The 25,598-nt window shown below is 34.7% G+C and overlaps 1 protein-coding gene across 1 annotated transcript in view; it reads left to right on the top strand.

Moving 5' to 3' along the window:
* The window catches only part of LOC149569662 (E3 ubiquitin-protein ligase APD2-like), a 96,740-nt gene that overhangs the window by 23,924 nt on the left and 47,218 nt on the right, over positions 1 to 25,598 (top strand). The window contains exons 5-6 of the mRNA XM_089822383.1: positions 22,934 to 23,008; positions 25,510 to 25,592. Coding sequence (XP_089678509.1) covers positions 22,934 to 23,008; positions 25,510 to 25,592 — 158 coding nt within the window. The remainder of the gene's footprint in view (positions 1 to 22,933; positions 23,009 to 25,509; positions 25,593 to 25,598) is intronic.

Genomic DNA, 25,598 nt, shown 5'->3' on the forward strand with positions numbered 1-25,598 from the left:
CAACAGTTGAGAACTTTATGGATGTGAGTGGTTAGCATAAGTGTTTTGATCATTGAAGATGTGTAACAAGCTATTTTTCCATAATAATTTAAATCTAAATAAAGATACATTACTTTTCATAATCACATGAAAGACAGTTATAACAACTATTTGACATATTTAAATGGAAGAGATCAATGGTTATAACAGTTTAACTGAATCCTAGTCAATTGAAAAGAGAGTAACTACTTTACAATATTAACCATCTAAACATATCTTCAACTGAACTTGTAAGAACATAAAAGTAAAATACTCGTTAAGAGAAGATAACTTGAATGCAGATCATATCTTGTCTTGCACAAGTCTTGGCATTTGGTGGAGAGGAGAAGCATTGTTAGGGACTAACCTCCCAACCATGGACCCTTACGCATCCCCACATAATCTCAACTGAGAAAGGCTCTCCCTCCCCGAGATTAGCCATGAGACACCCCCCTCTCGCCACTAAGCATCTTGGTGTTAGAGTGTCAATTACATGCTGTGAATACCTTTCATCAAGTTATCTTGACCTCTAGTGATCATAACAGAAATCATGAGCCACTAATCCTACCTTGGCCAGGGATTTACACGGACATTACGTGCCCAATCACCCACCGCTTGACTTGACAACAAGAATTGTAACATTTTAGCACCATGAACTGACCTAGTTTATTATGTTTTACTTATATTTATTAATTGTTTGATCGTTACTGAATTAGTTCTCTTCTCTTGCAGGTATAATCCCGTTGATCATTTGTTATCAGCCCACACTCTTCATCTTGACCTTGCTGGTCTTCCTTGATAAATCTCAGTGTAGCTGTCCATATCTTTGAATAATCTCTATTCATCATTGTCAAACTTTCTGCCTGGCTTGGGCTTATATCAGATATTTATAAAAAGAAGTTCATGAGATTTCATATCAGTTTCCTTAATTCTATGAGAGTGCCTTCTCTCATCTCAGAGGCAATATGGATGGTGCCCCTAGTGCCCCTGTATAAGTGTTGCACAGAATTGGAAATCTGTTTGATTTAATTTAAGATCCAAAAGGACTAATCATAACAGTTACAATAGACGATTTAGACCCCTTTTTGCATTTACATAAACAATTAAAGTTATGAAATCAAGACAGTTTAATTTGGACCTAGTTCGTTTATCTTTCTCTTAATCAATAACATTTTCCTTTAGATTTCAAAATGGAAAGATGAAGTGCAAAAAATAATGCATGACTTGGCTTTGTAAACAGTGATATTTTCACCCTCAACTGCTTGTGATTACTTGAAATGCTTGGCATGGCTTCTTGATTGTAAGATAGCAGGCCTCTTGCGATTGCAGATAGGAAAATCGATCACCAAAATGGAGCAATCACAGATAGAAATTGATCACGGAAGAATGCAATTTGCAGATATATCTCAACGACACTTATGAATTTAGTTTACTGATATGAACAATGGCGAATGCAAGCATAGATAGCAATGCAATGCAAATAGCAATGAAATGTAGATAACAAATAAATTCGTAGGTAGACATGCAACATAGATAGCAAATAAATTTGAAGATAGCAGTGAAACACAAATAACACATGAATCACACATATGGGAGAGTCCAATGCTATGAAGGCAATCACTGATTATAGAGAAAGCTTTCCTGCTTGAATGCATGCTCGATGCAGGAGTTACGAGCAAGATAGAGAAAATGTGGTGGAATTAAGAGTTACATTCAACAACCATTAAAAAAAAACTGATAATACAAAATGGTTGATTAAACACAATATCATAATATGCTGTCGAAAAATATATATTAGGGGCCGGTGACACAAAAATAATGTATAACATTGCCCAAAGGTGGAATTACAAATTTGCTCTCAATGTGGTAATATAAGGATACCATCTTGTATCCACCTTTACTTGTATATGCATATACACATATATGTTAATGTACATAATATTCTAAATATATGTAGTTGTGTATACATCATATTTTAAGTAAGTGTACATTAATGTATGTCATATTTGAAGTTGTGCATATATATATATATATATATATATATATATATATATATATATATATATATGTATGTATGTATGTATGTATGTATGTACATGTAGAATTACATGTAGGTACCATAGTATCATTATATTAAGACATGTCAGCCGTAACAAGGAGCTCTTCGATCATCCCAAATTATAAAGGTAACAATTTATTCTTAGCTTGATTATTTTATTATCTTATTAAGTGCGTTGGCCAGTTAACTCATGGTGATCACTTGGTAAACACTTGCTTGCCTAGTCCAGTTTTCCCTTGACCAAGTTGGTTTAGGACCCATACCTGTGAGCTCAATGGTAGGTGGTGCCCTCACACCCTTTCCTTTCCTAGCAATGCCTCCCCCCAGTTGTGTTCCTGCAAAATAAATTTATCAAGGTAATAACATATTTCCAAATTATTTAAATCAAAATCAAATAGTCATATTAGCTAATCCACTTGCCATTCATATAACATCATAAGGAAACTAATTTTCAATTTCTCAAGAAGCATAATGATTAAACAACGCCTCAATTCCACATGAAACCATAATGTACAACTAACACTTCATTTTCACATGTAAACATAAATGAAATAACAATTTAACCAACCGACGAAATTTCGTTTGAAGTCTCAACGGCTATATTGACCATTTTCTTTAAGCAAAAATTTGGGATGTGATAAGATGATTCTTTAGTTGCCTTCATACTCATGTCTCCTACATTTTTAGTGTGGATTGAGATTCTCTACTACTTCCCTTGCTTTTCTTTATTGTATATGGTGGCTTCAGTCTTTGGGCAAATAGATTTTGGGCTCTTGTAGGTCATGCATCTTGTTGAGGGAGAACTTCTGAGTATAGTCAAACTATTTTCTACTTCCACTTGGAAAAGTATTGGTCACTACAGCCATTTCATGGTGTTTGTATGCATGCCTCTAGATGATTTGTGAGAGTGTTGACATAGTGGGAGTACTTGGGTTTGTTCCTTTAACACTTGATTTGATTTTAGTTGGTTGATTTCAGATTTGGATATGTTGACATCTTCTTTATTAGTGCTTTGACTACGATATATCAATTTTTTGTTTGGTATTTCAGGAGGATATATATTCTATTCTTATGAATGGAAGTTTGGCTGGTTTCAGCCAGAGGTCCTACCAATAAAGATTGGGGAGCGCATAAAAAGTATCGAGAGGAAGGGGGGTGAATCAGTAATCATAACTTTAAAAGCATGAAACCACATTTAATATAAAGAGAACGACCAAGTGGCTCAACCAACCAAACAACAGCTGAAACACATAACCAAGCAATGTAAGCAAAGCAACTCAATCACGCAACCAAGCTACTCTAGCAGCTCAAGTAACTCAAGAAGGAAACTAGGGAACTCATTCAAATTCTCTATTACTTTGAGTAATCCTCTAAAATTTATACAACCTTGATCATGAACCTTTGACATCAGTGACAACATATTCAACAATCTCCTCCTTTTTTCATTTACGACAACTCCATCTGAAACCAACCTAAAACAAAGAACAACTTTGAAATAAATCAAAACAAATTTACTTTGAAATAAAGCTGTATCCTGACTTTTTTTTCTCCCCTTTGACATCGATGGCTAAAACCAACCTACATAATTGAAACAAGGCTAGTAGAATGTGACAATGAAAACTTCCTTTGAATCCAAACAACAAATCGATGATGGAGTGAGTCGTTCCCACTTCTTGCTTTTGATATCATGAAAATATATATAGATAGTTAGCAGCCTTGATTGCATCAACAATATGTTTACCATCTTTTCTAATGTTACAACAATCTGAATTACAAACTAAATTGTGTCCTTTACCACACTATTAAGTTGCACTTAATAAACTATGTTTTTGACCTTCTACAAATAAGACATTCTCAACTTTTGTCTTGTCATCATTGAAATCAAGTGAACTTGTACCTTTGACTTTTTCAGATGTGTTACGACCAAATTAAAGAACATGTCTACCATCTTTTCTAATGTTACAACAATCTGAATTACAAACTAAATTGTGTCCTTGATCACATTAAGTCACACTTAATAAATTGTGTTTTTGACCTTCTACAAATAAGACATCCTCAACTTTTATCTTGTCATCATTGAAAACAAGTGTACTTCTACCTTTTACTTTTTCAGACATGTTACCATCAAATATTACCTTACCCCCATTAGTGTTTTTGAGAGTGAGAAACTTGCCCTTGTCTCCAATCATATGCCCTTGTCTCCAATCATGTGTTTTAGATACCATTTGTTTTTTTCGTTTTGTGCATGAAGAGCTATTTACATAACCAAAGACTCCAGTACAACTTCGTTCTTTTTCTTCCTCCAGATCTGAGCAACCTTATTTTCTCTATTCTCTTTCTCATCCTTATTTTTCTGCTTAGAGAAATCTGCCATTCCACTTTTACAAACTTTTGCAGTGTGACCAAAGTTGTCACACATGGAGCATGTAACATTGTAGATCCTTAGAGAAGTAAATGAATTCCTACTCATAAATCTGCAATCATTTCTTGAAAACATTCTATAGTTGATTGCCTTGTGTCTAAAATAATTGCAAGATAAACAATAACCATAAAAGAAAGATTTTTTAAACTTGTTCATATGTGCTTGTCTTGAGATAGGAGGCCTCTTGAAAGCATTATTTCCGATTTTTTATGTTGAATCCTTTGTGCTATTGACATCTTGTTCTTTTGTAGACTTAAAACTTTGACCTTCTTTGAGACCAACTCCACCTTTTATTAGTAGATGATCTTTATGAGTCAAGGACCTTATCCATCAACATTAAATTTTTCTGATTTATCTTCTAATGATTTCTAAGTGAAACAATTTCAGCTTCAAGTCTTTCACAATTTTCTTTCTTGAGCTTAAGTCAATTTCTGATTTCTTCTATTTTCTTTGCTTCCTCAACCTGAACCCTCGAATCAACTATAATTTTTCTACTTCTCCAAGGGTTTTAAATTTCTTGTATTTTGCCTCATTCTCTTCTTGCAACAGCATTTTAAAGTTCTGATTTTTCTTTCTAGGTCTCTTGATTTCATTTAAAGCACTTATTGGTTCCTCGTCAAGATCTTCTTCTCCTTCATCTGTATGATCTTCATGTGAACCATAGATGGATAACTTGGACTTGACAATACTTGCTGAGTCCTAAAACAATTCAGGAAAAATTCAGCTAGTTTTTGAAAAAACTTGGCAAAAAACCCCGAGAACTAAAAAAACAACTTAAATTTAATTGGAAATGCATTTTTTTGTAGAATTCAATAAGAAGTTGCATCGAATGATTTAATTAATGAAAACACAAATGAAATAATCTAAGATATATATAAACGCAAAGTGGGTACAAAATTGCATTCTAATGTGGAATCCTAATTTTTGGAGGTAAAATACTAAATAGTTTCTATAAAACTAGACGTAAATACATCATTACATTTTTGTCTTCCTCTTTTTAGCTCTACTAGCAAATAAGGGAGAGAAATTAGAGGGTCTAGTCTTAGAAATAGAAACCTACGTAGGGTGTGACTGTGACTCCTTGCTTGATATCTCTATTGATGCATGAGGCTTGCTCTCCATCTTGGATGTAGCTCCTCATACTGGCAATGACTCCTCATCCTCCTCCTCAATATCATCCAATGTGAAACCAAATCGGCACCCCTCCTCCATAGCTTGCCTCTCCAAATTAGTGATGTCTTCCTCTGTAAACTATGGAGGCTACTCTTGTGTCGTCCAATCACTGTAAAGATCTATATTGTCCAAATCAGTTGGACCAACTAGTGGTTCCCGTGCCTTTCATATGTGCAATTGAAGATTATATAGAAAATAGAAAAGGTCATTGAGACATTTTTGGGCTAACTTGAGACGTTTTTGGGCTAACTTGTTTTTCTTCTTTGTGTGGATGGACTTTAAATAAGCCCCAATTGCACTCACAATGGGATGAGCTACAATGCTGACATAAGATTCTAAGAGAAAATTTCATTGGATGTGGGGTATTTCCATCCCAACTTCGCTACTAATAACTCGGGAACAAAATATTGAGCAATTAGAAAGCAAAGAGAAAAGGAGAAATATAATTTATCACATGGCAATTGCAAAATTGCAAATGTTTTACCCAGGGTTTGAGTGCCTCTTGCTCTCTTTGCCATCTTTGATGAGAATAATTTACCCTTTGATTCCACATAGATTTGTTGTTTGGTCATAACAATGTCTCTTTGTCTGCAACATTAGGTATCATCCTTTGAATGCATACAAAGAGGCCCTCCACGACCTCTCCATTAGGATCTGAAAAAGAATCATCGAACCTAAAATGGGGATTGAGGAAGTACCTTGTTGCATGAATGGGTTGGTGGAGTTGATTGCTCCACCTCCTATCAATAGTTTCCCAAATGGGATCATATTTGAGTCTATCCCCCTTGTAGTAATTTTTTCAAGCTCTTTGGCCCTATCCATGGCTTTCTAATGATACCCTATTGGGGTTTGATCCCCATCTACCAAGCGTAGAACTCTAACCAGAGGATGGGACACCTATAATTGAAATTTGAAAAATAAAAATTAGTTTACAAAAGAGTAATTAATAAAGCGAGTAAGTTACAAATAAAAAATGAGAAGACTTGAATCAAGTAAAAAAAAATTCAAGTTTTGAAGTTATCTTCACAATCTCAGAAGCCTTTTGCAAAAATTTGTTGTCAACGACTATGCGTGCAACAACCTTTACTGTAACATCCTTTGAATAAGTTGAGTCAAGCCATGTTTGAATCATAAACATTTGTTTCAAAGAAGCCAATGTACCAATAGTGCTTTGCAATGTCAAAAAAATTGTTGCAAACCTTGTGATAGCAACCCTCACCGAATCTCTCCTATGAGTGTGCTCTCTCATTAGAACCCAAGGGTGATTGTTGATATACTTTGTGTGATCTGCCTGGCATCTTCTACAATTGGAGTCACCCAATCAACTTTTTCTATGTCCTCCAAAAGAAAGTCAAGGAAATGTGTTGCCCAAGGTGTCCAAAAAAGAGTGGGATGCCTCTCTTGGAGGATTCTACCTGGCATATACGTAAACATAATCGATAATTAGTTTCTATATGTTACCTCAAAATGAAAGTAAATATTACTTATTAATATTTAATCATATTCAAGATAAAATTATGTGCCGCCACATTATCTATTATGATTTGCACTACATTCTCTAGTCCCACTCCATGACAACATTCGCCAAATTATGCCAATGTCTGTGCATTTTCCATGTTGTTGGAGGCATCAACCAATTTCCAAAGCACCATTAAATCCTTTCAAGTAACCAAAAAGTTAATAATGGTTCAGTTTTTTCCATTTGTCCACTCAGCAGAAATAATGGTGCAGCCAAATTTATTCCACTCGTTTTTTTTTGTCCACCACAACTCTTGCCCTATCAACCGCATTTACAAGAAATCTACAAAAGAAAAAGTGAAATCAAGTCTTAGCATACGATTCTGATTTAATATATAAGAAAAAACAAAATAAAATGTAAAAATGAAATCAAGTGGATTCCAATTATTTACTAACCTCCCACCCAAATCCTTGTGATAAGGGGCCTTGTAACCTTTCTTGAAATCATCATTGTGGTCACCAAAGTAGCCAATAGGGAGACTCAGCCACATGCAATGGGAGATTGTTAAAATACCAAAACTCATACATGCAATGTCTATTTTCTCATGTGGCTCCTTGTTCCATCCAGTGGTGGTTGTACCATAGGTGTATTCTTGGGCACAAAATAATTGCCTATCCTTGATGCTGATGGTGATGAAGAACCAAACACTCTACTAGGGGAAGTAAAATTGGTAAAAGAGGAGGCACTTTATTTGCGGATAAGCGGGCCATGAAGATAGTCAACTATGCTTTCAAGTGCTGCTACTTCTTCAATGTCAATTGGAGCACCTTTAGTTTCAGCTATATATGCCCTCACAACTAATCTTCCCCTCTTGCTTTGCAAATTTTTCTCTTCCTCGATTGCAAGAAGGGCATTAAATTAACAAATATTTTCATCTCTTCTATAGTTTTGTCACATGGATTTGTATAATGCTTCCTAATGCCTACAGGGTGGTATTTGAGATAGTTTATGCCTCTAGAAATTACTTTACCACATTTTATGCAAATCACCTTTCTAGGATCATCCATTTGTTCATAAGCATACCTCCAAGCCTTATTTCTGACATTTTTAGGTTGAGTGCCTATATATGTCGAAGGCCATGGTGTTAGTGGCCAATCTTCCTTTGAATTTGGCATGCTCGATTAATGGTTAACTACTGCACTACAAATAAAACAAAAACCACAATATATATTATAGTTAATTAATTAAACAAACTATCAAAATTAGTTTCAATATTTTTAGACAGCATTCAAACTTTAAAAAAAGAGCTAAACAAACTACTAGGGTTTGATATTTAAATAAAAAACTAGATATACCCTTAAAAAAAGAATAGTGATAGATTCAACAAGTGTGTCAAAATAAGTGTTTAATCTTGTTCTAAAGATTCAAAGTGATTGCTAAGTACTTAGGAATGACTTTATATTCATTTAGATATCACAAAAAATGAATAGAATGTTTAAAAAAACATATAAACAAACTCGGTAAACCTTCTTGGGAATGTGTTTTTTCTTGAAAAAACAGTTGCAATGCACTTGAAGTCCACTTAATTGCTTCTAATCAATAAAGACCAGCTAACAAGGGCTTGGAAGCCTCTTTTCTTTCTTCCTTACCAAACACAAATGCTGTAACTTAAAAAATGTAGCAAAAAGTGTCATTTTTTGCTTTGACGACAACTATTTTTTCATTTGGCAAGTTTGTCACAAAAACTAGGCAATCCTAGATTGGTGAGTTTTTCCTTGGTTTACTCACTGAGATGGAGAATTTCACAATTAATTGGTGAGTCTTCCCACTATGATGTGAATCCATGTGTACAATTAGGATCAACCTCCAAGCATTATGCACAATTCCCAAAAGAACCTCGCTTTGATACCAATGGAAGGGTTTACAAAAAATACTAAGGGGGGGACTTGGGCAGATTGAATCAATAGTTTAAGCTTCTAAAAACATGACACCACATAAAACATAAAGAAGGAAACCGAGTAGCTCAACCATGTAACCAATCAGCTCAAGTTACTCAGGTAGACAACCAAACAACTCATTACAATTCTCTATTACTTTGAGTAATCCTCTGAAATTGATTTGACCTTGATCATCAACCTATGACATCAATGACAACATACTCAACATTATATTGAGTGTGGTTTTGGGTTGATGATTTTCCCTCGTGTTGCCTAGGATTGAGTTAGGTACATGGATTGCATTTATGGATCTTATCAGGATGCCTCAAAAAAATGCTTCATGGTATACATTTTACCACTCACTAGGATCTTAATTTGGGCATTGATGATCACACTTTTTGGATTCTATGAGAGGAGAGTGATGTAGTGGCATGATGATTTTACAAGTGTGATGCGAGTGGTGAAGCGTTAGCATGCTGGTTTCTTTCGTAGGTTGACTTGGGACCCTTGGATTGTTATTGGTTACAATCTGGATCAATCAAATGATTGCAGAGTTGTTTTGGTAATTCTTGACAACAATCTTTGGGAAGGGCAGATTGTAATGTACCATTTTAGATTCTCTTGTGGTGACCTGACATTGGCTTTCTAGGTCGGGATCACCAAGATTAGAGGTGTATTTCAATGTTGCCACTGTGTTAAGAGGGATTAATGGAGTTGAATGATACATTTTCAAGTGATTTATGATTTTTTTGAGACTTACTATTTTTAGTGAGTGTTAGTTTCGACAACAGTCAGTCAGTTGGAGTTTTGGATGATTTACTATTTTTAATAGTTTGTAGATGTAGTAACCATTGTTTTTGGTAGCTGGGCTTAGCTTCGGTCTCATAGCTTCGACATGTTGTATATTTTTTTTCAAGCTTTCGAAAGCTCTGGCTATTTTTAGTGCATGACATATTAGCACTTGGTCTTAATTTCTATCTCCTCTAACTTTAGAGTGCAATGCTTTCTAGTTTTGGCCCTGGTGAGTTTTAATGCTTCCAAAGAGATATTTGATTTTTATCACTAAGTCTCTTATAAATTTGGTTCATGAAGTGGACCCCTTGTGCTTGCTTGGTGATATGACAACTTTAAGTTGTTTTTTAAAAGCGATCGACTAGACATTCTTTTGTAACACCAAGGTATGGGGGATACTTTAATTTTTGGAAAGATTATTTGTTTTCTATGTGGATGTCAAGATTGGAGAAATAAGGTAAAGTTAAATTTTTAATTTGAAAGCTCATATAAAGAGTTGAACTTCTATTGGGAATTTCAAGTTGCTTTTAAGTCAGTTTTGGAGGGAAAATAATTACTCTTTCTCTCTTGGTAATCTTATTTTGAGCTGCTGGATTGCTTCTGGAATTCAACTTTGCTGGTTGGAGGACAAAAACCTCTGCTAGTTAGTTGTTTTCGGTGGTGAGAGACCCACCCTAGCTAGTTGGTGTTAAAGTTTTGAGATTTACGAGTGATTTTGGCTTGTTGGTGATTGTAGGGTTGAATAAGAAGTTCCTGTCAGTTCATTGTTTCGATGTGGGTTTGTTGGTTTGGTGTGGATTGTGGTTTTCTAAAGTGTGGATTGAGTCTAGTTTCATTTTCTAAGTGGCGGTGTGTTTTTTACCGAGTTCTGAAATTTTAGCAGCAAGGTATGGGGTATACTTTAATTTTTGGAAAGATTATTTATTTGTTTTCTATGGGGATGTCAAGATTGGAGAAACAAGATAAAGTTAAATTTTTAATTTGAAAGCTCATTTAAAGAGTTGAACTTCTATTGGGAATCTCAAGTTGCTTTTAAGTCAGTTTTGGAGGGAAAATAATTCCTCTCTCTCTTTATATTCTTATTTTGAGCTGCTGGATTGCTTCTAGAATTCATCTTTACTGGTTGGAGGATGAAAACCTCTGCTAGTTAGTTGTTTTCGGTGGTGAAAGACCCACCCTAGCTAGTTGGTGTAAAGTTTTGAGATTTATGAGTGATTTTGGCTTGTTGATGATTGTAGGGTTGAATAAGAAGAAGTTCTTGTCAGTTAATTGTTTCGATGTGGGTTTGTTGGTTTGGTTTGGATTGTGGTTTTCTAGAGATTGGATTGAGTTTAGTTTCATTTTCTAAGTGGTGGTGTGTTTTTACCGAGTTCTGAAAGTGCTCTTTTTGAGTAGCTAGAATAAAAAATTTTAATCGCAACTTTTGAAAATTGAAGGCTATCATTCTGTGTATCCTTTCTGAGTTTTCCTCATTGCTGGATGCCCCAAATAGAGTACTCATTTAGCAGAATCGGTGAATAATGACTTTAGTAACTATATCTGCCACCATATAAAAATCAATTGAAGCACTTTTTTTTCCTTTAACCATTTTAATTCTAGTTGCCCTATTAGTCATGCACAAGCCATTGCTTGAATCTTGTAGTATTCTTTTGGAGCCAAATATGTAGTATGATCTCAAATTGCATAATATTTTGGGGATAAAGCTATGTCAGCCTTTGGTGATGTACATGTTTGTTGTATCTGCTTAAGGGAGATTTCTTGGTTTAAATCAGTACCTCATTGCAGTGGTCATTTAGTGACAAATTCTTGAGACAGTCTTACACATGGGTTATAGTTTCCTGATAGATCATTTGTATTAATTTTATTTTCTTGAACTGTCCTATTAAAACCTCAAGGAATTCCTTCCTGGGTCCTGCAGAACCTGAAGCAAAGAAGAGCCACCTTTTCTTGTTAACTGACTGCTAATTGCCAATACTTCAATCATCTTTTTTTTATTTTGATTTCCATTCCTTGGTTCTTATTTTGTGTCTAGTCTCTATCCTCTATGAATGTGTGTCAACAAATTTGAGTTTCAACAACACCTTTTTGATGCATATTTAAACTTATTTTTGCCCGGTGTTAAAAATTATGTTTCGATTGCAGTTTGCCCGGTGTTAAAAATTATGTTTCGACTGCAGTTTGCCCGGTGTTAAAAATTATGTTTTGACTGCAGTTGTCAAAATGCCTTCGATATGTTTTTTTTTCTTTTTTGTCCATGTAAAAACCCTATGTATGCCCCAACAGTACTATGTATGCCAGTGAACAGTGTTTTGTTGTTTTCTCTTTGATTTTCAACTATATTCTTTTGAATATTTTCAGAGTACATAATGAACACAAAGGAAGGAGCTATAACTATGCAACAATTCCTGAATTGCTTTGAGTATTAATAATAATGGAGAGACAGTTTTTAAACAAATACCATAATCCCAAATGTCCAACGTGTATAATTAAATAAACCTGATTTGTTGTGTCATAACCCGCAGGACCTGCCAGTGGAAAGTGACGTCCAATATGCAGCTTCTATATAGAAGCATTTAACATTATCCAACTCCCACGCATCACCTAGACTCAACGTCTGCTGTATTCACTGATTTCGGCCCCAACTGTTAATGGCAGGCAGGAAGACTGATGTCTAATGGATAGTATGAAGCCGAGGGTTGCAAACATGACCACAAAATGGGATATAAAAGCTCTGCTAGCCGCCGCCAATGCCCAGTCCAAATTGCCAAAGTCATATGGTTCCCAGCTGAACTCCAAGCCACACGTGAATCCAAGGTTACAAAGGCAGCCAGAAAAATTCATAAACAAATTCACTTCAAATGCTAAGTGCCGTCCTCCAATCTCAGCAAATACCCTTCAACAATTGTCTACTTAACCACAGTTACCATAGCTGGAGACTATCTAGCAAATATCAGATCCACTATACTTCAGTAGTGGAATAAAAACACTTCTTAGAGACAGTGATGAACAGTAGAGAAGTTAGGCAATCTTAGCTATACCTCAGTAGCTAAATTGCAAGTGCAACTCTCAGAATTTCCAACCCTTATACATCAGCAAGGGCATACAGTTAAGAACCCAGGAAAAAGCCGCAAAGGCACAAAATCAAATATATAATCAAGCCCGTCTCTCCCAATGAATGAGCTCTTATTTGTAAGCTTTCATTGGCAAAAGTTTCCATAAAACTCCACTTTAAAAATCGTGGAAGTTTCCCAAAAGAACTCAATACTAGAAACTTTCCAACTTGCTTTTTAGAAATATCACTTGAAGTCATTATAATAATAATATAAACATTATTATAATACTGCAACTCAATGAATAATAAATAAATAAGAGCATGTGCAATTATTAACCTAATTAACTGCAGGTGACGACCAATTGCTAAGCTATCTAGTGCGCTGCCAGAAATAGCAACTACTAAAAATAGACTTACTAAAAATAGTAAATCCACAACTGAGACCCCCAAAATGCCCTATCATCTCACGAGGGTCGCTATGATGAACTAACTTGCTCAATTGCAGGACCTTGCTAAAAATGGGGACATTACAATCAAGCTCATCAGATCTTGGCAAAAAGTAGAATTGTTATGTGAAATCCTATTTTGAAGTAATTTATTAAGAAATTATTATTTATATTAGTAGATTGTGTTACAATTGGAGTGTTGTGAGTCTAAAATGATCAATAGTGGATGCCTTGAAGTGTTTGTTGCGACTAGGACAAGTTTTTCTATGTTGTGCTCTGTGTGCATTTTGGTTCTAGGACACAATTTATGACATTCAGTTGCATGAGCATTTTCTATCTTTTCTTAGATTTTTCAACAATTTTCAGTATCTCGTGTTTCAATTTTCTAGAATGTTTTGAAAGAGCAAGGCTGAGAAATTGTCTGATCTTGGAGATTTGTTTCCACAAGAGAGGAAAGTGTTAATGTTTAGCGTCAGAAAAAGCAAAACATGAATCTCTTATGCTACCACTATTTGCTATACATCTCAGAGATATAAGCATCTGTATTTTGTTACTGATATTTGCTATACATTACAGAGATATAAACATCAGAATTATGCTACCACTGTTTGATATGCATCACAAAGACATATGCATACGTACATATATTCATACTGATGTATGCATACATATACGTATGCATATATCTCTGTCATACAACTGAAATATTGACAGTAAAGTAAGCATGTTGTTGACCAACTTATATTTGTCGGGCTTCATATTATCAGCGACTTATTATATTGCTTGTATCGGGTTTCATATCCTGTGCCTTGCCTTTTTTATATTATTGGGCCCTTGAGTTGTTATCGGGCGATGATATATAAACAAGTTCTGGGTAGTTGTTATTGTTAACTAACATGCCACGTAGAGACATGACTCTTCGGAGCCATGTCTCTCACCATGTATATATATGGTCATTCACCGCTGCAGAGAGCATTGATCAAAAGGCATTCGAGTACCTGTAGGATAATATTAGTGTTATTGAATATTATTGTTATCACCTTCATCATTTGTTTTTCAGTGATCCAGTACATTAATCATTGCTCAAGGAGGAAGACTGTTAATGATTTTGCTGCAAGTCACAGTAAAAGATAAGTACTTATATTCTGCATAATTTAATTCAGAATATATCTACAAGCATTTTGTAATTGTTTGTCTATTAGAGATCCACTATTTTTAACATGGTATCAGAGTAGTACTGGGAAGAAAACTCTTACAAAATATTCATTATAAAACTGAGCCAAAGATTAAAGTAAGGAATTTGTTTTCAAGCATTAAAATGGTGAATCACGTAAGAATAGAAGATAGGCTAGATGGAGCATCAAACTTCTCATCTTGGAGAAATAGAGTATTAATAGTTCTAAGAGAGATGGAATTAGAAAATCACATTGAAACAAACTTACCCATGCTTGAAAATGAATCCAAGAAAACATCGTGGGAAAGGCATAATAGTAAAGCAATGAAAATAATCATAGACTTAGTAAAAGATCATATACTTCCATTCATAGCCAATTTTAAAACCGCATTTGATATGTTCTCCACCATTCAAAGCACATTTGAAATTAACAATATAAGTAGATTGCTAGCTCTGAAACAAGATCTACTTTACATAAAAATGAAAAATGGGGAATCCATTACCTCTTACTTCCCAAGAATTACTGAATTAAGGGCCCGTTTGGTTCGTGGATATCAACGAGAATTAGAATTACGCATTCTAAAAAAATTGCAATCCACTGTTTGGGTCGACGAAATGAGAATTGGAATACGAGAAAATTAGGATTCGCAATCCTCATTTAGCCCCCAATTCGAGGATTCGGTGTTCCTCTCAAATAGTTGGTATTGGCCAAATACCCGTTTTAATTCCAATTTTGGATAAAATGAGCATTGCGAATTAATACAAAATGATTTTTTTTTGAAGTTCGACAGCCTTAAAATATTGTGTTTTGGGCGCTCAAACTTATTTGCTGCTGGATGTTGTGTTTGCGCTCCATTTTAGTGCTACAACGTTTTGCTCCAACGTCTCTGTTGTCTGTTGCAAGCTGCTCTCCATCTCCTCTGGTTGCTTGCGTTGCAAATTGGTCTCCATTTTATTTGGTTTATCAACGTCTCAGCAAAGGTATGGTTGCATTTTGCTAGGGTTTAATAAATTATGGACTCTCAGCCAAATGGTGGACATGTTAACTACAGGTGTATCTCCTCAATGTATAGGGACGACGACAATGTCTTATCCATAACTCTCAGAAACGGGATTCTTTACACGGGGTCCGAGAGCAAGAATATCGGACTCTGGACATACCTAGTGCTCAACAAATACAGCCGCTTCAAGTCGGGCATTGGGTCAGTGAAGGCCATTTAGTAGCAGGGGACTAGGGTTTGGCGTCGCTCACGGTCGAATCCGAGCGTACAACGTATTTAACATGTTTTATGAGTTACCTTGATCTCATAAGTTTGTATACAGAGATTTGACAAGTTTAAATGTCACGACAATTTATAAATTAATGAAGTTTTTGGAGTACATATTTTCCATGTGTAGCATTATTTTACAATAAATAAAATGACTCTAAAATCATGTCAAGTGCAAGATACATTTTTATCACATTTTAAATCTCACTAAAATGATGGATTTCAAACATATTTCATTCATGTTGAAATTAAAATTTTTTAAAAAATTTTGCTTATTCTAGTCGATATTCCAATTTCAGAAGTGTGCAACTAAACGGTGAAAATGTGTATTTTTGAAATGAATTCTTGGTGAACCAAACGGTCCCAAATCAAATCCTCAAAACAGTACTCTGGATTTCAAGTTCCAGAATCCCAAATCAAGGTTTCTGAATGCCAATTCTCGAATCATATTCCAGCAACCAAACGGGCCCTAAAGGATCCACTTGCTACTATACAAAGTCAAATGGATGATAAGGAACTAAGCAAGATTGCTCTTAGAGGTTTTCCTCTATCATGAGAAACCTTCATACGAGGTTTAAGTTCACGTCCTAAGCTTCCAAAATTTGATCAACTAAATAATGAATGCACTCAAAAGGAGTCTAGACTAGCTTCTAGAGGTCTAATTTCAAATCAAGAAGGTGATAGCTAAGCATTGTATTCCAAATCAAATAAGAAAAGAAAGTTCAAGAATAACAATAAGGATTCCAACAGAAATCACAAATCTCACAAACAACGTGACTGGTCCAAAGTAAGATGCTTTAAATGTGATAAGCTTGGTCATTCCTATTATGTATGTCCAGAAAAATAGAAAATTCAAGCAGCTTTAGCAGAAGTTAAAGAAGAAAATAATGAGAAAATGGATAAAGAAAATTATGTATTTTTAGTAGCTCTCTCAAGCGAGTTAAGCACTAATCACAACATCTGGATCATAGATAGTGGAACATTTCGTCATATCACCGGATTTAAAGATAAATTTGTAACCTTTTCAAATCATGAATCAGAAGAAGTAACTATTGGAGATAATTCCTCTCACCCTATTAAAGGAATTGGTACCTGTTCTATTCAACTGAATTTTGAAATCACACTTCAACTCAAGAATGTCCTATATGTGCCAGGAATTAAAAGAAATCTTGTCTACATCTCTGGACTTGCTGATCAAGGGTACAAAATTGCATTTCAAGGAGAGTTATATCTTGGACTAAGAACTGATCTATTAAGAAAGCCATTTCCATTGGAGTTAGGGATGGAAGTCTTTTATAAGCTTTTGTAATAATCAAAATCCAAAGTTGAACTTAACCCTTAGTAATGATAAGTCAAATTCCACTGAAATCTGGCATAGAAGACTAGGTCACTTTAACTTTCGAGCCTTATCATCTATAGGTAAAATTGTAAAAGGCCTACCAAATTTAAAAACAGATCATTCAAGCATTTGTAAAGGGTGTGCTTTACGTAAAAATACTAAACATTCCTTTCTCAAAAGTGATATTCTTGAATTGATTCATACAGAGCTTTGTGGTCCTATGTCAGTCCCCTCCCTTAATGGATGTCATTTCTATGTAATTTTCATTGATGATTACTTTAGGAGAACATGGATTTATTTTTCAAAACAAAAGGAGTAATCTGAGTTCTTATCCAAGTTTAAAGAGTTTAAAGCCTTAGTTAAAAATCAATTAGGACAAAAGATCAAAACCCTAAGGTTTGATAGTGGGGGTGAATCCACATTTGATATTTTTAAAAACTTTTGTATTTTTCTTGGGATTAAAAGAGTGTTCTGTGCCTTATAATCCTTAACAGAATGGAATAGCTGAAAGAAAAAATAGATCTATTGTTGAGTTAGCCAGTGCTATGTTACATGATCAAAACCTTCATTACTCCTTTTGGGCTGAAGCATCCAATACTGCTATCTACATTCAAAATCGTTGCCCTTACTCTATATTAGAAAACACCACTCCAGAAGAAGTATTTATCGGTGTTAAACCAGATTTAAGCTACCTAAGAATATTCAGAGTTCTAGTCTATATTTACATACCAAAAGAAAAGAGAACCAAATTAGAGCCTTCCGGGAAAAAGGGAATATTCATTGGTTATAGTGAAACTTCAAAAGGGTACAGGATCTACATTCCTAGGCAAAGAACAATTGAGATTAGCAGAGATGTAATATTTGAAGAAGATACCACTTTAAAATTTTTAATAATAATGATGAATCCATTTTAGAAGAAGATCAAACTAAAGAAATTGAGAGGGAGGATAATTCTGACATTTCTTCCATGTCTAATCATACAGAATCAGAAAATGTCAACCATACCAATAAGAAGAGACCTCTTTGGGCTAGAAAAATGTTAGCTGAAAATCAAGTTGAACCAGATGATGTAATTCAGAAAAGCAAAAGGACTAGAAATCAATCCTATTACGTTGCACTGCTATTTGAACTCACAAAATCTGAACCTACTAATGTTAAAGAAAGACTTTCACATCAATCTTACAAGGAAGCTATGATTGAGGAATAGAACTCTATATTGAAAAATCATGTATGGGACATTGTACCAAGACCCAAAAACAAATTAGTTGTTTCTTCCAAATGGTTGTTCAAGATTAAACATGCTGTAGATGGTAGTATTGAAAAATACAAGGAAAGATTTGTAGCTTGAGGTTTCTCTCAAAAGGAAGGTATTGATTATGAAGAAACTTTTGCCCCTGTTGCCAGGTATACTTCAGTCAGAACAATCCTAGCTATTGCAGCATCTAAAGGATGAAAAGTACATCAAATGGATGTCAAAACAACATTTCTCAATGGTAAGATTGAAGAAAAAGTTTATGTTGAACAACCAGAAGGGTTCAATACCTTTGACTGCAAGACTCATGTTTGTAAATTAAAGAAAGCACTTTATGGTCTTAAATAGGCTCCCAAAGTTTGGTATGAAAGAATAGATAATCACCTACTAAAATTGGGATATGTCAAAAATGAAGCTGATCCAAATCTATACTTCAAATTTGAAGGTGATGATATGGTTATCTTTGTATTATATGTTGATGATTTGCTAATTACAGGTGATGAACATCTTATAGAGAAATGTTAGCGAGATCTCTTTGCTGAATTTGAAATGAAGGACCTAGGGTTACTTCATAATTTTTTGGGATTAGAAATTTGGCAGCTGGACAACTGTACTATACTAAATTAAGGAAAATATACAATTGATATATTAACCAAGTTTGGAATGATGGAATGTAAACCGGCTGCTACCCCTATGGAGATAAACTTACACAAACTAAAAGATGATATGAATGACTCTGAGGATGTGGATCCTACTTACTACAGACAAATTATTGGATCCCTGATATAACTAGTTAATACCCGTCTCGACATATGCAATGCAACTCATACCTTGAGTCAGTTTATGTGTGCACCTAAGAAGATACATTTGCATGCAGCTAAATACATCTTGAGGTATCTGAAGGGTACTATTGGAATGGGAATCAAATATGACAAAGTCAATCTTGAACTAATTGGATACTCAGATTCTGATTGGGCTGGGAGTTCTATTGAGCGAAAGAGCACTTTAAGATATTGTTTTAGTCTTGGATCTGGTATGATTTCTTGCACTAGTCGGAAACAAACTTCTGTAGCTTTAAGTTCTGCCAAAGCCGAGTACATTGCGTTTTCCTTGGGTGCTAGAGAAGCAGTATGGCTACGAAAGTTGCTTTCAGATCTCTTCAAAAGACCTTTGAAGCCCATCGTGATTTATTGTGATAATCAAAGTTGTATCAAGCTTTCTTTAAATCCTATGTTTCACAATCGCTCTAAACATATTGAAATTCCATTTCATTACATCAGAGATATGGTTAATCGAGGAGTCATTCAATTGGAATATATATGTACAAATGGTCAAACGGCTGATATCCTTACCAAATCTTTTGCTAAAGTGAAACTGAAATACTTCAGAGAAAAACTTGGTATGATTATTTGTAATAGAAATTTTTTGAAATAAAAGAGTTATTTCATTTGAGATTGTGTTTCCATTGGTTACTTAATAGTATTTGATATGTAATGAAAGGTGACGATCTTTCATGGACATATTCAGTTATAGAAAAATTAGTTACAAAGTGACGATCTTGTAAATAATAAATCTATTTTTGAGCTTCTCTAGACATTGCTTAAGTGCAAGTAGAGATTATTTTTGGGCTTCTCTAGACATTGCTTAAGTGCAAGTAGAAATTATTTTTGGGCTTCTCTAGACATTGCTTAAGTGCAAGTAGTAGAGATTATTTTGGGCTTCTCTAGACATTGCTTTAGTGCAAGTAGAGATTATATGAGCCATCTCTAGACATTGCTTAAGTGCAAGTTGAGATTATATGTGCCATCTCTAGACATTGCTTAAGTGCAACTAGAGACTATGTGTACTATCTCTAGACATTGCTTTAGTGCAAGTAGAGATCATTTACTCTTCATGCTGTGTTGCTTATATGATGACTCTGATTAATGTTTTACTTCTCCCTAGCTAAGGAGGGAGTGTTAATGTTTAGCGTCAGAAGAAGCAAAACGTGAATCTCTTATGCTACCACTATTTGCTATACATCTCAGAGATATAAGCATCTGTATTTTATTATTGATATCTGCTATACATTACAGAGATATAAACATCAGAATTATGCTACCACTGTCTAATATGCATCACAGAGACATATGCATACGTACATATATTCATACTGATGTATGCATACATATACGTATGCATATATTTGTCATACAACTGAAATATTGACAGTAAAGTAAGCATGTTGGGCTTCATACTATCAGCGACTTATTATATTGCTTGTATCGGGTTTCATATCCCGTGCCTTGACTTTGTTATATTATTGTGCCTTAAGTTGTTATCGGGCGACAACATATAAACAAGTTCTGGGCAGTTGTTATTGTTAACTAACATGCCTCTTCGTGTGGCTTTTGGGCCACGTAGAGACATGACTCTTCGGAGTCATGTCTCTCACCATGTATATATATGGTCATTCACCGCTTCAGAGAGAGCATCGATCAAAAGGCATTCGAGTACTCGCAGGATAATATCAGTATTATTGAATATTATTGTTATCACCTTCATCATTTGTTTTACAGTTATCCAGTAGATTAATCATTTCTGAAGGAGGAAGACTGTTAATGATTTTGCTGCAAGTCACAGTAAAAGATAAGTACTTATATTCTGCATAATTTAATTCAGAATTTATCTACAAGCATTTTGTAATTGTTTGTCTATCAGAGATCCACTATTTTTAACAGAAAGGAACTCCTGTATTTCTGATTCAGTAGCAGGTGCTGTAATTGCATCATTGCCTTTCTTCTCTTGATTTCCATGTGGACTCTAATCTAAGTTGGGGAATGGCATTCCTTGTTTCGCAGATGGGTGAAGTAGTTAGTACTGTGTGGCTTGATTCTTGTATGCATTTTAGGGAATCCAATTCTGACAAACTTAACTATGAAACAAATTGATATGGTCCTTGTCCATCCTCTGAACAAGCAGGTGGTTTGAAAGCATCATCATAATTATTTGGATTCCTGGCATGAATTCTGAATGTTATTATAAGAGCTGAAAACAGAAATATTCATTAACACAGAAGCTTAGAATTTTTTCTGCAATAAGTACTGTAAATGATCATTCTAGGTCCAATATTTAGTTGTTAAAGAGTCAATTGAAGAGAGTGCAGTTATAGATCAAAATATTTACAGTAGTTCCTTTTTGATGATTGGAAAATAAGCATGGTAAAGTGTTCATATCTTAGAATTGCATCAGTTAAAGTTCTGAAGATAGATGCCTCAAATGCTCACCAAATAAAAGTTCATCCAATACTTCATTTATCATGGATGTAGCAAAAAATTCTCTCTGATTCAGTTATGCTCCATAAGGACGTGGAAATGTGAAGTCTTCATCAGTATGAGGTTTTCTTGAAAGTCAGTAGCAGGAAAACAGCTTGTTTTGTTCATGGAATGGAATTGTTTGTCCCTACAGGACGTGATTATGAAATTGGTTCCCCTGAAGAGAGGCAGTATCATAAATGCCCTGGAGAATTTGAAAATGCTGCAATGATGCCATAACTGCCATGACTGGACTTAAGCTGCTGCCTCTGAAATGACATGCCATCCCGATCTTTAAAATCCAGAATTTGAAATGAACAGTCTCACTTTTTTTCATTCCAAATTCATTTCTGTGTCCACCTACTGTATGAGGGTAACATTCGAGCAAATAAATAAAGGCATGTGGAGCTGGGCTCCATTATTGGAGGCTTGTGTGAGTGTTGTAGTGATCAATGTTAGAAAAAGACTAAAGTCAGTTGCAGAAGTCATTTGCAGCTGAGCTACTGAAATGGATATCAGTTGTATCTACTCCTGTACTTGTTCTTTTTTGATCAATAAGATCTTGTTAAATGTGCTATTGCTACCATCAAGCAATTTGTTCAAGTACAACAATATATTTTGATCTGTCCAACATTTATTCCTCTGAAACTGGTAATTTACAACACTAACAAATTAATATGTTCTAGTAATTTCTACCAGTTAACTTTAGAATATCATGAATCAAAATATGGAAATCATTGAATGCTAAATCGAAAACTGCATTGCGCTGTAGGCCTAAGAAAAACAACAAATATCTGCTTATAGAAACAGGTTGTGTAACATTTGCTAACAGCTAACTCTCTTATTCTGAGTTGATGTGTCAATCCTTTTTATGAAACTATGTCCTTTCAACTAAAAACACTAGTGCCATTGATATTGTACATGTCTTCTTATGTCAACATACAATCTTAAGCTGAAAAGACTGAAACGTTTTGCAGGAACTCTTTATTTTTTCCTCTCAAACTTTGGTTGAGATGATCTTTCTGTTTTTCTTTTTAAAGTAATATTAATGCATGTTTGGATGCAAGAGTGTTAGCTTAAAAAGTTAAATGAAATTGGTTATCTATTTTCTTGCATTTTTTCTGTTGTTTAGGCCAAAATTACAAGCAGTATTTCTTACTCTTAACAAAATATGGATGAATGTGCAAATGCAAGTCTGTTAGCATAAATTTAATTGATTATCTAATATTCCTGACACTTCATCTTTTAGGTAAAAACAATTACAATGAGTGGATCCAGGATACAGGCAATCCAGATTGGTGTCTCGTATGGAAACCTGTGCATGGTATGTAGTGCTGGCTTTTGCTCCATTAAAGATGAGACTACTTGGTCCATATGATAATTGGAGCTGGTTTGTGACTGCCAATTAGATGTGTATATCATTATTTATCAGATGTTGGCTTCATCAAACTGTTCTAGTAGTGTCAAGTTCCAATTTTTGAATCATCACTGCAACCATGATATGGAGCTGGATTTTGGAAAGCTGTTTTGAGGATATCTTGTAAGCCCTGAGAAAATGGATCTTTCAAATGATCTCAGCTTATTGTCTTTAAGCCTGTTGATAAAATGTCTCTCTTTTGTATCTGCATTACAATTTCCATTAGTATAGTTTTGAACATTCTCCTATTTAATTGATTATACTTGATAGTGTAGAAAGGTGTTATGCTAAGGTAAAACTCCTTGCTTGGAAAAATTCAGAAAACCAAACTTGACTAAAGTTTGGCAACATGGAAAAAGCCAGCAAACTAAAAAATAATACTATATGAAGTTATCAGCAACTTGGGTGTGCTTGGCAAAACTTGGTTGGCTAGGTGACTTGTTGGAGGATTTGTTTGGCTAAAATAGTTGCAAGTAAGGAAGTACTTAAATGAGTTTTGAAACCTAGTCAATAACCATCAGCATAGTTGAAATTATGTCTGTGCAATTGTGAATCATTTTGGCATTCATACCATATTAAATGTTGCAATACTCTAATTTTTTCTAAAGAAAAGATGCTGAGGCCTCATCACTTCCTGCTGCCCAAAATGATTTAGAAGGGAGTTTTTCCAAAGCGGCAATTACAAAATTTTGTAAAAGAAGGAAATATCGCGCAGAGGCCAGGAAATCTAATTTATAGATGTAGAAATAAAAGAAGAAACTACAAGCAACAAAAGAAACACAAAATATGAACATAGGGAAATGAGATATTCAGTTAAGTTAGCCAAATATTGAGAACTGAACATAGCCTTTAACTTCGCCTCCTCTATATCCATTAGTGGTTACATAATCTGCCCTGATAAGAGAATGGATGCGATTTGTATCTCTGTGGGGAATAGTGGCTTGCCAACTATTGAGAAGTGAACATAGCCCTTTAACTTCACCTCCTCTATATCATTAGTGGTTACGTAATCTGCCCTGATAAGAGAATGGATGCGATTTGTATCTCTGTGGGGAATAGTGGCTTGCTGGAAGTTTTTTGAGTTTCTGTTTCCCTCTTTTAAACCTGTCCCCATTTTTTCTGTCAGCATTAAACCTCCTCAGAATAGATTTTTTAAAAGTCTTTTAACAACTTCTCCCTATCAAACAAATCTGGAGGACACCACTGAAAAGCCTTGTAGTGCTACTGCATCAAATCATAATAAAAGTCTCTGGCAGTATTTTCCATACAATGTACAGAGCTTTTTGACAATATTTGGTGATGTTCTCTACTTGTATTGGTCCTTATATTGTGTCGAAGTTATATGCTTATAATTCAAATACTGAACTGAGCAAGCAATAGTTGGACCAAATATTTGATCAGATTCTGGACTTGGGAAAAACTTGGCATAATAGCAAAAATTCATTCACAGAATAAAGTTAAAATTGCAACTTAGTGTTATATAAAATAAAGCATAGGAAATAAACCTAAATTCTTGCATAGCTAAGAAGATTGTTGAGAACTATTCAAATCCACAGTAGAGGAAAAAACTGAAATAATTGTTAAAAAAAGAAAAAGCTAATCAGCTAGCTGGAATATTTTTCAGAGAATACTTGGTGAAACATTGGCAAAGCTCGGTGAATTCTCCAATAAATTGCCCGGAACGTTTCAGTCACTAGTCGGCTTATATCTTGCCAAGCTTTAAGACATTTTTATGCTGGCTATGTAGCTTCTCTAGGGCTCATCCTTTTAAAAAAAAAAAAGTCTAGCAGAGAGGCTAGACTAGTGTCCTGTGTAGAACATATCTTATTTGCATAAACTTAGTAATATTTTATTCAACTGCTGGTTTTCTTATTTACCCGGTTTCTTTTGCATGCAATTGGATTCCATCCTCACGCAATTTTCACATTTTAATTGCTGGGAAGTATGTGTCTGAAACATTTAAACAACAAACAGTTAATCACACTGCAGTTTCTTATTAGAAGCAGGTTGAATTTCCTTGGGGTAAACTGGTGAAACTGAAGTTGAACATTTAGGCCTGGCATACTAGCACCCCAATTAACCCTATTTGAGATATGGGGTTTATAAGTAGAAAATGGTATGTAGACTTTTATCCAAATATGTTATGGACTCTGTAGTCTATTGAGTTACAATTTTGTAAAAAATGTCATAACAAAGTCCAATAGAACATGTTCAGACATTGGGGGTTGGGGAGGATGGTGCTTCTATGAACATTATCAAATCTCTCTTTGATAATGAATTGATATGTTCTTTTCATCAATTTTTTTATGTTTTTTACAAAATATATGAAATTGCAATTTCACAATATAGGTTTAATAACTCAAAAGATCTGTCCTGTAATAGTCTTTTAATACTTTCATTTGCACCAGGACATGGCCATATTACTTTCGAAGCAACCAAAGATGATGAGTATTATATTGGCATAGCAAATCTTTACCAAACAAGCATACAAGTGAGT

The sequence above is a fragment of the Cupressus sempervirens genome, chromosome 3 (genome assembly GCF_028749045.1).
Source record: "Cupressus sempervirens isolate cs-2001-9-10 chromosome 3, ASM2874904v1, whole genome shotgun sequence".
Taxonomy (NCBI): Eukaryota; Viridiplantae; Streptophyta; class Pinopsida; order Cupressales; family Cupressaceae; genus Cupressus; species Cupressus sempervirens.